Source organism: Plasmodium reichenowi, chromosome 13 (genome assembly GCF_001601855.1).
Source record: "Plasmodium reichenowi strain SY57 chromosome 13, whole genome shotgun sequence".
NCBI classification, from domain to species: domain Eukaryota; phylum Apicomplexa; class Aconoidasida; order Haemosporida; family Plasmodiidae; genus Plasmodium; species Plasmodium reichenowi.
Genome location: NC_033658.1, coordinates 1143552 through 1157436, shown reverse-complemented (window position 1 = coordinate 1157436; position 13885 = coordinate 1143552). Strand labels below are relative to the sequence as shown.

Sequence of the window (13885 nt, the reverse complement as noted above, 5' to 3'; positions counted from 1 at the left end):
TAAAAAAGATTATTAACATATTATAATATATAAGTTATAAAGAAATAACATCTTCTTATTTATTAAAAATTATAAAAAAAATTAATTTTATTTAATATTAATATTTATTTATGATATGTAAACATGCATAAAAATTTCAAAAAAAAAAAAAAAAAAGGATATTTTAATACATATTCATTCAACATAAATAAAATATTATATTACATATATATAATATATAGATATATTTTATCATTTTATATTACAATAATTTTTTTTATCTCTACTTAATGAACCTTAAAATAGAGATAAATATAGAAAAAAAAAATTCAATCTCTTCTTTATTTTATATAAAAAAATTTGAGGGGATTTTAATTTTAAAAATTTCCCAAACCTAAAATAATATGACCATTTATAAATTATATAAAAATAAAATGATTTATAATTTATTATGTAATTTTTCGTAAGATGAAATTATTATAAAAAGGTTTATTTTGAAATGTTTAAAATAAATATATAATATATATATTATATATTTATGGCGTAGTACATAAATATTTAGTAAATTAGGGTGTATATATATATATATATATATATATATATATATATAATAATAATTATAAAAATTATAATAATAATAATAATAATAATAAACTCCTTAAAATATGGTTGTACGTACATTTTAGATGTTCATTTTAATGAAATATAATTATATTCACATAATTTTTTAATTAAGATTAATAATATACGTTATAAATCACAATAAATAATACTATATTTTATATGTTGTAATTTTTCAAAAATGAAAATATTAAAATAAAAAATCTTAAAGCCGAAAAATAACAAAAATTAAAGTATATAATATAACTATACATATTTTTTTATTAATATTTTATTTTTTTATTTTTTTCGACCACACCTCAAAAAGTAAACAATTTCTTTTTTTTGTTTCATAAAACATTATTTTTTTTCTTTTTATTACACATTAATGATTTACTAAAAAAATCGGTCTTTTTTCAGGATATATTCATTATTCCTATTAAATTGGTCTATTTTTTTTTTTTTTTTCTTTTCAAACACACAATTGGTATATATTATATATCACCTTATTATTTTCTTTTCTTTTTTTTTTTTTGTTAAAATGGAAGATGAAATTTTAAAGGCTTTAACTAATAGAGAATTAAAAAAGGTCCAATAAAAAAAAAAAAAAATTGGTATTTTTTTTTTTTTTGAATGACCCTTTTTAAAATTTATATTAAATATTTAATTTATAATTTTGTAGACAATATTAGATAAAGCTAAAAATATTATATCTCAAAGGAAAAGAGATATAACTGAAAAAAAAAAAAACACCGTTGCAAATGAAGAGAATATAATAACACCACTTGCTTTATGTGATAAAGAAGAAAATGTAGGAAATACAAACGTTGCGTTTTTTAATCTACAAGATTTTTGCCTTAAATATTCAAATACGGTTTCTTAAAACTAAATAAAATAAATAAGTAAAAGAAAATATAGAAAAAAAAAAACAATCATATATATAAATATGAATTTTTTTTTTTTTTTTTCATGTTTCCTTTTGCAAATTATTTTTAGTGCAAAATAAATGATTTGAACTATGAAAATATTGAATACGAATTAATTATATCTTTTATAAGCACCTTTAACAACGGTTTATAAATAAGGAAATATATATATATATATATATATATATGTGTGTGTGTGTGGTTTTATTTTTTTATTTGTCTATTTATCACAGATAAATAATATTTTATATTTTATATTTCATATTTTATATAGAACTGAAATATCAATTAAAATCACATAATATGAATAAGAAAGAGCATAAAGAAGTAGATGACATGATCCATAATATGGTCAAAATATTTATGGATAAGCTTATTTATTATTGTACAAATCCTATAATTTTTTTAATGCAAAGAAATGATAGTAATAGCTTATTTGATAAAGAAATAAAAAACCATATTAATATATTTATCAGTAGGACCTATAATTCAACAAAAGAAATTAGAAAATAAAAATAATATGAAAGAGAAAAAAGATGTTTTTTTAATATTTTATTCTTTAACAGAACAAGTAGAACAACATAGTGATACAAATATTTTAATTAAAAATTGTATGAATGAATTATTAGGAAAAATTTTCTATTTTATACCAGACCGTAAAATATTATTTCTACAAAAAGAATATAAATATATATGTTTTATATTATTATTATTATTTTTTTTTTTATTTATTACCTACCTATAAATATATTGTTATTTTGCACACACACACACACACACAAAATAATTACCTGACTTTTGGCTATTTTTTTTTTTTTTTTTTTTTTTTGGAAAGCTAATGATATGGCTAGCTGGGTTTCCAGGCAAGCTCTTGTCGATCTGCTAAAAATTATAATCGACGAGAATGAAAATAGGAATGAACTATGTAATAATTAATGCAAATAAATAAATAAATATATATATATATATATATGTTACTTTTATATCCATTCTATTATTTAATGTTTATTTATTTTGATAGGTATTATATATGCTTCCGATTTAATAGAAAAAAATTACGAGAACTTGGATTTCTTCCAAGTTGATAATGTTACTGTTTTAATTGAAATAATTCAATATGCCATCATTTTTTTAGTAGAAAAGAAATATGAAGTGGTATAAAATTATTTCCATATAAAAAGATATATATATATATATATATATATATATATATATATTTATATATTTGTTTATTTATTTATTTATTTATTGTATTACAGAAAAGTTTTCCCCTTGGAAATGAAGAATGGTTTGAGCATTTTAAAAGACTAGTATGATAAAATGTGCACATATATATATATATATATAATTATTTAAAATATCAATTTCCTGTTATTATATCAATTATATATATTTCAAATTTTCATATTATATAGCTGATATCATTAAAGAATTGCAAGTGGAAAATTTTTTTAAACCAGCTAATTGTTATGGAAACTTTTCTTTATGACAAAAAAAGAGAACATCTGAAAAAATCGTTTAACGAATTATATAAACATCAAATAGAGCTTTCCTCGATTAAAGGAAATGCATATTCAAAATGGTTTAAAATTGAAATGCCCTTATCAGTAAGTTTATTCAAATAAATTTTATCTCTAGCCCAATAAAAAAAAAATGAAAAAGAAAAAGAAAAAGAAAAATTCACATTTTATCAATAATGAACTTTATAATTAAAAGTTATATATATATATATTTACATATGTACATAATACTGATGTTATTCGAATCGAACAAGGAAAAATTGCTATCACCATAACCAAAAAAAAAAAAAAAATAATAATAAGTCATATTTATATATTAACAACGCATAAAAGTACCTAATAAAAATAATAAACTTGCAACGTTTCATAAAAATTGTAATTTATAAGTCTTATTTGTGCTTATCCTAACACACACAACATAAAAGAAAAATATATAATATATATATATATATATATATATATGCATGTATTGATAAAGTATTGTTGTTCTGGATTTATATAGAGAATTAGGTTATTTATTTTATTACTTTTTTTTTTTTTTTTTTCTTTTAATTTTCTTCACTCCCTTAAAAATAATATATAAAATAAACAACCAGACCAAATATACATATATATATATATATATATATAATACAAAAGGATAAAAGAAAAAAAAAAAAAAAAAATTAAATTTATTATTAATATATATATATATATAACATATTCTACTATAATTTTTTTAATTTCATTTTAATATAAAAATTTTAGTACAATTTAAATAAAACTATATTTTAAACGTATTAAGATATATATATATATATTTTTTTATATATAAAAAGTAACCATAAAAAAAAAAAAAAAAAAAAAAAAAGGTACACAAAAGGGTATTATTAAAATATAATTATGAACTTAATTTTTTTATATTTTAAAAACATTATAATCAAAATATTAGAATAAGTATATTTTATTTTCTCTAGTTAATAAAAATATATTTCATATTAAATATATATATATATATATAATAAGTACTACAAGTTATTCATTAAATTTATAAATATAAATAAAAAAAAATATATATATATATATAAATATATATTTTTTTAATAGTATTATATAATATAACGTTTAAAATTATTTCCTTTTTATATTTGTAAAATTTAAATAAAATAGGAATATTATTATGATAATATATTTAAATATATATTATTTTCCCATAATATATATTTTACATGTTTATTCATCGGAAAAAGGAAAAAGTAGATTATAACATTTTAAAGTTTATATATATATAATATATATATATATATATATTAAAAAATAGAAAAATAAAAAAAAAGAAGGTAATTTATAATATATATACTTATAAAATATTTATTATTTTAATATATATATATATATATAAAATATCATTTTCTTTGTAAATTTCTTGTATGTAAATTTTTTTTAGGATTCTCCATTTTATCATTTATGTATAATAGGATATAGTATCTTCCATATTAACAATGAAAAAAATATATTCTCCTTCATATTCATATATTTTTTTTTATTTATTTTTTTTTGAGCTTTTTTTTTGGATATTATTTTAAAAATATATACCAGTATATAACATATATATATATATATATATAGATATTTATAATATACTTGTAAATTATTGTTTGTTTGTTTTTTTTTTTTTAAGTTTTATTTGAAATCATATAAGTTTGTATTACTTTATTTTTAAAATAATTTCTTACCTACTAAAAATGTATATATTATATTACATTTTATTATAGTAATTTATATATTTATATATATATTATATATATATATATATTTTTTTTTATGTTGGGAACATTGTAAATTTTCTTTTGAAAGAAAAAAGAAAATTATTAGGATAATACATTCCATTTGTTGGATAAGGGAAATAATATTATATATTTATATCTATATCTATAAAGTAAAAAAATAAAATTACAAATATGGAAAACTTAAAATATTATATTTACTTTAAGAATACTATAATTCATCTTTATTAATGTTTATATATATATAATAATATTATATAATACAAAGCAAATATATTTTTTTATTTTAATATTAAATAAATAAATAAATAAATATATATATATATATATATATATATATATATATACACGTGAACATTTTATTTTGTATAAAAAAGAAAAATAAAAAAATAATATTTATTTTTTAACTGACATGTATATATATATATATATGTAATATATTTGTACATGTAAAATTTGTCTTTCTTTTTTAAATTTTTTTTTGATTTATATTTTAAAAGTACCAGTTAAAATAAAAGTATATTCATGATATACATACGACATATATATATTTATACTTTAAATATGTTCATGTATTGGTAAATTATATATATCATACTATATGCACCCACACATAATTATATATATATTATAATAGAGTGTAAACATTTTATGAATTTTTTTAAATTTTATAAAACGAGAAAAAAAATTAATAAGAAAAAATCTTGTATATTTTAAATTGTATATATATATATATACATATGTATGTGTGAATAAGATCTATAAAATGGCTTCAGGAAAAGGTAAAGAAACAATATCAACAAAAGATACACGTAATGATGAGGATAATACAAATAAGAAATATTTTGTTGATGTTATAAAAAGGTTGAATAAGAATGATAATAAGAAATATTATTTGGATGAAGAAAATAAAACCGAGATCCAGGATGCAGAAACAAAATTTAAGAATGAGTTAAACGAAGAAATATATAATAAAGATGATTATATAATATATGATGATGGAAATCCAGAAATTCAATTTTTTACAAATAAACAAAAATTAAAAATAGCTAGATATTCTTGGAAAGTGGAAAATCCTAAAGCATATGTTTTTGCTTTACATGGTATCACATCTCATTTGAGGAATGAATATTTGAATTATTATGGTCGTCCTATATGGGCTCATAAAAAGGATGAGGTACATGATAATAATATAGCGAGTGACGATAATAATAGTAATAATAATAATAATAATATAGCAAGTGACGATAATAATAATAATATACCTAGTGATGATAATAATAATAATATACCTAGTGATGATAATAATAATATACCTAGTGATGATAATAATAATATACCGTGTGACGATAATAATAATATACCGAGTGACGATAATAATAATATACCGAGTGACGATAATAATAATATATCGAGTACCGATAATAATAATATACCGAGTACCGATAATAATAATATACCGAGTGACGATAATAATAATAATATTCCTAGTGATGATAATAATAGTAATAATAATAATGTGAACAATGATTATAAACCAGGTTTAGATAAATGTACAAACGTATTGAAAGAGTCGGAAAAGAATAATAATGATTCTATAATTAAGGATAATTTAACAAACACAATTAATTATGGATATCATAGGGGTAATGTAGGTGAAGATATTAATAACGACATAGAGAAAGCTCATGAAAGATGCAAGAGCATAGAAGAAAAGAGCGAAGTAAATATACCAAAATATACATCGACATCATCACTAAATAAAGTAAATGGTAACAATAATATAGAATATGAAAACTTAAGAAAAAGCAGTTTAAAAAGTAGAGAATCCTATTTTATGATTAATGAACCTGGGAAATCTGTATTAAACGAAGGAGATGTGTATGAGAGTACATCATCCTTATCATGTAGTTCATCAGAATTAATGGATAAGAAAACATTGGAAAAGAAATTAACTATGTTTTTATCATGTTCTTCTTGTATGTCTAATTATAACGAAAATACAAATGGTTTAAATAATGATAAAAAGTTTGGAACAGATTCAGATAATGAAATGAGTAGTGATGATAATATGATGGTTGATGATGATAATGTTTTATTAATTGATGAGAATTATAATAGTAGTAATAGTAACAATAATAGTAAAAATAATGGTAGTAGTAATAATAGTAAAAATAATAATAAAAAAAAAAATAATAATAATAAAAACAATAATAATGATAATAATAATAATAATAATAATAATTACGATGGATGTAATGATAATACAGTTTATTATTGTTCCATGTGTGGATCTGTTTGTAATTATTGTAATTGTGGAGAACGTACTTTGTCATATAAAAATAGTTGGATAGAAAAATTAAATGAAAATAATTTTTCTTTTTTCGGTATCGACAATCAGTCACATGGGTTATCAGAAGGATCAAGAAATCAGCGATGTTTTGTTGAAGATTTTGAACATTTTATATTAGATGCCATACAAGCTTTAGAAATATTTATAAATGAATGGAAAGAAAAAAATGAAATGAAACCAATAATACTTATGGGATTATCTATGGGTGGTTGTATAGCATTAAGAACATTAGAAACTATTAATAGATTAAATAAAGAATGGAAATCATATGTAAAATGTTTAATACTTGTATCTCCAATGATTAGTTTAGGAAAACAAAAAAATAAAATATCCAATAAACTTTTAATTTCTGCAACAAAATTTCTGAAATATTTCTTTCCTCTATTAAAGGTGAATGTAAAAGAAAGTAATGCAAAATATGCATGGATAAAACATGATTCTGAAATTGATCCTTTCCAATATTGTGGACCTTTAAACATTAAAATTGCAGCAGAGTGTGTAAGTGCAGCTGATAACTGTTTAAAATATCACATATTGAAATATGTAGAAGAAAGTGATACAGATATTATGGTTATTCAATCGAAGCATGATTGTATTGTGGACCCTTCAGGAAGTATCGATTTTATGAAAAAAATGGTACGCCTTTATAATAAAAAGGAAGAAAAAAGATTAAAAAATAATAATAAAAAGTATAGTCAAACGAGTACATATAGTACTAAGGAGCATAACCAAAAATGGGCGACTGTTCATACTGTGGAAAATAATAATGATGATAATAATGATGATAATAATAATGATAATAATAATGATGATAATAATAATGATAATAATAATGATAATAATAATGATAATAATAATAATGATAATAATAATGATGATAATAATAATAATAATAATAATGATATTGTTACACGTTTTCAAAACGACCTTATTTCAAAAGATAAAGAAAATAGAACAAATAATTCATTTATGAATACACCTTTTATAAACAGTGCTAAGGATAACACCATAAATAATAACGAAACAGATGATCATCAAAACGAACAAACGTTAAACGATGGAACTTTAACAAATAATAATACTATGATGATGATGACAATCAATGATGATAATAACAATCAAAATTCTGAAATTATTAATAAAAATAATAATAATAATAATAATAATTATAGTAGTAAAGGAAGTACACAACGTACCAATTATCAAACCCTAATCAGTGATGAAGACAAAATAGAAATACAGAAATTAATGCAATCATATGAAAAAGCAGATTATACACAAGCCAATTTATATAATTCTATAGATTACTCAAATCAGACATGTAATAAATTTTTTGAAAATTCATATATTAAATTATCAAAATGTACTTTGAAAAATGAAAAAGAATTATGGAATCCGTTTGATCATGGACACTATAAAAATTTTATATTAAAAAAAAATAACAAAAATTGTAATTTTTCAAAAGAAGACAAATATAAAAAATTGAGTATTTATATTTTAAAGTATGGTTGTCATACCTTACCTGGAGAACCAGATAGTAAATCAAGTGCTAATATTTTAGTGAATTGGTTGAATAATATATTTCATTAAATATTTGTTATATATTATTAAGACTTGTTGTATTAACGGTTGGATCCATTTTTCAATCCAACATATATATATATATATATATATATATATATATGTATTTATATATGTATATGTTTTCTTTTTTTCTTTTTTTTTTCCTTCCATCTCACTCCCTCTATTCTTATGATAGTATTTAATTTTAAATGATTCAAGAATTCTTTAAATCTATTATTGTATCTCCTTTTTTTTATTTAACATATTTTTTAGCCATCCCCCTTCCCCCCAAATTAGGTATATATTTAAATGGAATTAAATAAATAAATAAATAAATATATATATATATATATAATATATTCATATTATTTATATTTTTAAAAATTCTTTTCGTTGTTGCCGTTTAATGAATATTATTTATGAATTTTACTTCCATTTTTGTGTGTACTATATATTATTATACCTTTTTGTATTTAAAAAAATTTTTTTTTTTTTTTTTGTATACTAATATATATGGATGTACTTTTTTTATAAATATTTCTTATTCATTATTTTTTTTTTTTCTTTTTTGTTTTTGATTATTATTATTTAAAAAAACGAAAAACTTTTTATAAAGCATAGATAATATATTTATATTTATTTATTTATTTATATTACAAGAAAATTTTCTATTTCTCATTTATTTATATTAAACTATAAAACTGGATAGAAATGTATGTGTACATTTTTATTTATTATTTTTAAATTTGAATATATTTTAAAAGGCCACTCTACTCTTATTATTATTATTTTGTTTTTTTTATGAATAAATAATATAAGTATTAAAAAAAAACATGATGTACATAAAATTTTTTACTTATATATATAATATATATATATATATATGTATATATAAATATTATATAAGCCATGTAATTTCAAGGAATGACAAAATGAAGATGATGTATATTTTTATGTTTATCATCTTTGTGTAAGATTATTATGAAAAATATAGAAAAAAAAATTCCTCTCTATATATAAATAATTTAATTTTTACATGGATGTTGAAATATATTATCTTATAATTTTAATTTTAATGAAATAACCATGGTGTAATAACTCATTTAATTTTTCTCATCCTTATATGTATATAATATATATGTATATATATATAATATATATATATATTTATTTATTAAAATGATAGGAATTTATATGCGTATATTTTTTTTTTATACCCTACAAAAATATATTACATTTATAAATAATTTCAAAATATATTATATTTATTTGTGATTATTATAAAATCCAAAAGATGTATATATTATGTAGAAAAAAAAACAAAAAAAATAAAAAGTAAAAAACAAAAAACAAATTAATATAATGTATAATAATATATACATTTTATTTTGGTTATGAATATACAAATATACATTTTTATATGATATATAAATACCTATACTGCTAAAATTCTCTCTCTCTCTCTATATATATATATATATATATATATTTTTTTTTTTATATTTATATTTAATCTTTTTGGATCATATAAAAAATTTGTTCTTTCTATATTAGTTCCTTAAACATATGATCTTACAAAATAAATTTGTTAAAAGTCCTTATGTTATCTATTTTTTTATAATTTTGATTATTTTATATTATATTTTTGAATTTTCATATAAGTGTAATGAACAAAAAATATGAGTAATTTAATTTTTAGTTCATTATGTTGGATAGTTAAAGAAAATAATAAAAGCTTATTAATAAAAACAAAATTTAGAAAAGATTATAGTAAAGCATCTTTAATAAAAAATAAGAAGGCAACATGTGTGATAAATAATCAAGATATTACAAATATAACGTTTCATAAAAACAATTATAATAATAATGATTGTAGTTATCATTTTTTAAAATGTGCTTATGATAGAAATAAATTTCAAGTGAAAAAAAAAATTAATGGATATAACCCTCTTTTAAATAATACTCTTGGGAACTTATATAATGAAGAATATAAACAAAAGTGGTCTGGAAGCCTTTCGTATTTTTGTTCTTCTATGAAAAAAGAATATGAAAATAAAAGAAATGTAACATCACCTAGAAATATTAATATAGATGGGCAAAAATATGTAATTATAGATACATATACACATAAAAGTAGATATATGTGTACCTTCAATATGAAAGATAAAGACAATAACAAAAATGGAAAGGAAAATATGGATGGAAAAAAAATAATACAAATAGATAAAGAGAAAAATATAGATAATAATAACATAGATAATAATAATATTGATAATAATAATATTGATAATTATAATGTTGATAATTATAATGTTGATAATTATAATGTTGATAATTATAATGTTGATAATTATAATGTTGATAATAATAAATATAATCATAATAAAAAACACCCGGATGTTATAAAAAATGATAATATAAATGTTCCAGATAATAATAATAAATATTTAAAAAAAGGACAACATTTTTTAAAAATAAATTATTTAAAAAATATGTATTTTTTACTTTTAAGTAAAAGAATGAAAGAATGTTTATACAATTTAAAATGTAAACATAGTTATAGAAGATTAATGAAAAGAATAAAGAAAGAAAAAGATAAAATAAATAATATTTTGTTAAAATATCAAATAAAAAAAGGAAATATAAAAAGTCATTTTAATGAACATACATATAGAAAAGCTTTAATGAATATGAAAAAGAATATATTTATATCTTTAAAACGTAATAGAAACAAATCTATAATGGATGTATATTATGAAGAAAAAAAAAAATATAAATTAAGAAAACAAAAATTATTAGAATTACAAACAAAAATTAGGAAAAATTCACAAATTGCGCATTCAAGTATTAAAAGATTTTTTAAAAAATATGGATATGTAGGTTTAGGAACATATTTTTTTGTTTTCTTATTAACTTTTTGTTCTTCTTATTTTTTTGTACATTTTAAATATATTTCTTTAGCAGACCTCAAATATGTATCAGAAAAAATGCACTTGAATAAATATATAGATGATGATTTACATAAAAAAATTGATTCTTTATGGGGAGAATTAATCTTTGCTTATATCGCTTCAAAAATCACAGAACCTATTAGAATTGTAATAACGATTCTTATTACACCATATATAGCAAGAGCTATCAAATTTAAGAAAAAAAGTAGACTCCTTTGATAATATATAAATATATACATATATATATATATATATATATATATATATATATTTATGAACAGTTCAGAAATTAATTAATTGATCAGGTTTATATAAATATATATTTTTTGTGTGCAAATATATTGTTCCTATATATAATAATAATAATAATAATAATATATTGGTGTATGTGTATGTACTTATCACAATTATGAAAATGGAAACAAATATTTTTAATATTTAACGACATAAAAAAAAAACAAAAAAAAAAAAAAAAAGTAATGAAAAGTTAAAAAATCAAACATAAATATGTATATATATATATATATATAATATATTATTTATTTTATTTTTTTAATTAGATCATTTATTTGTATTTTTAACGTATTGATTTATAAATGTGTTATTTTATATGTTGCATTTAAAAACTTTTTTTACTTTTTTTTTTTTGGACTTAGAATAAAATATATATATATATAGAATGAATATTATATTATGTTATTTTATATTTATATATGTTGTTAAATATTTGGATTTATCGAAATGTAAAAAGTATAAATATAAAAATAGATATATATGCCACATTATTTATGTTCAACCTTTAAATGAATATATACTTTTAAAATTAAGTAAATTAGACATAGAGGTAACAGAAATATATACATATATATCTATATCTATATCTATCTATATATATATATATATGAGACTCTTAAATGTCTAACTTTAAACCGATGTCATTATAAACCCATAAATATATTAATATATTAATATATATATAAACCAATAAATATATATTTTTTTTTTGTACTCTATTATTTTTATATATTTCAATATTTTACCTTTTCATAAAAATACCTAGGCCTTCAGGTATTTATGCACGCGTGCACACACATATGAAAGAAGGTAAAAAAAAAAAAAAAAAAAAAAAAAAATTAAAAAAAAAAAAAAAAAAAAAAAGAAGGAAAAAGAAATAGAAAAATTTCACCTTTTTATAAAATTTCTGAACGAACTTGTGCTTTATTTGATTTTTTTAAAACAAAAAATATTATATATATATATATATGATTACATTTACACAATAATAATTTTATTTTTATTTTGTTTATTTAATTTTATCTTTATGTGTACATAAAAATTGTTTTACACAAATAGGAAATTAAAACAAAATAAGGATTTTATTTTATAAATTTTTTACTTTTTTTTTTTTTTTTTTTTTTAATAACAATTGCACTTTTAATTTCAAGTCTTATTCAATTCAAACTGTAAGAAAAAAAAAATTAAAAAATAAATATATTATAATAAATATAATGTTATATATATATATATATATATTTAATAATATATGTAATACATATGAATTATATATTTATATATATATCACATATATATATATATATATTAGAACTATCATTTCATACAATAAATAAAAATAACGAAGAAAAAAATAAATAATACATTTTTTATTATGAATATATTTTTTTACATATATATTTTTATATTTATAAATATAAAAGATTAGATTATTTATATTTCCATATTACACGTTTCTTCAACATTAATACATAAAACAAATAATTACATTATATATTTATTTATACGCATACATGTTATATATATTCCTCGTTATTATTGTAAAAGAAAAAAAGAAGATAAAAGAAAAAGAAAAAGAAAAAGAAAAAAAAAAAGAAAAAAAAGTAAAAAGTAAAAAGTAAAAACGGCATAATATATTAATATATATTAAAAAAGTACAGGAAATATTTTTACCCATATATATAATAATATATATATATATTTATATATATATAATAAAAGATTACAGTTACATATTTTTAAACATATTATATGTATGCAAAAGCGTGATATTTTATGGTTTTTGTAATTTTCATTTACTTTTAAGAATAAAAAAAAAATATATATATAAGGAAAAAAAAAAAAAAAAAAAAAAAAAAAAAAAAAAAAAAAAAAAAAAAAAAAAAAAAAAAAAAAAAAAAAAAAAAAAAAAAAAAAAAAAAAAAAAAAAAAAATA

The 13885-nt window shown here is 17.6% G+C and overlaps 3 protein-coding genes across 3 annotated transcripts; all 3 read left to right on the top strand.

The window, feature by feature from the left end:
- Positions 1-1120: 1120 nt before the first annotated feature.
- On the top strand, positions 1121-3130 carry PRSY57_1327600 (hypothetical protein; the record flags this gene model as incomplete). The annotated part of the gene is made up of 9 exons (XM_012909212.2): positions 1121-1168; positions 1262-1453; positions 1576-1651; positions 1780-1980; positions 2072-2161; positions 2341-2430; positions 2527-2660; positions 2765-2815; positions 2921-3130. 9 exons carry the CDS (start codon positions 1121-1123, stop codon positions 3128-3130), a joined length of 1092 nt encoding a protein of 363 aa, XP_012764666.2.
- A 2427-nt stretch (positions 3131-5557) lies between these two features.
- On the top strand, positions 5558-8734 carry PRSY57_1327500 (alpha/beta-hydrolase, putative; the record flags this gene model as incomplete). Its single annotated transcript, XM_012909211.2, has 1 exon — positions 5558-8734. The coding sequence occupies one exon, from the start codon at positions 5558-5560 to the stop codon at positions 8732-8734; it is 3177 nt and encodes a 1058-aa protein (XP_012764665.2).
- Positions 8735-10386: 1652 nt separating this feature from the next.
- PRSY57_1327400 (hypothetical protein) lies at positions 10387-11877 on the top strand (the record flags this gene model as incomplete). Its single annotated transcript, XM_012909210.2, has 1 exon — positions 10387-11877. The coding sequence occupies one exon, from the start codon at positions 10387-10389 to the stop codon at positions 11875-11877; it is 1491 nt and encodes a 496-aa protein (XP_012764664.2).
- Between the last annotated feature and the right edge of the window lie 2008 nt (positions 11878-13885).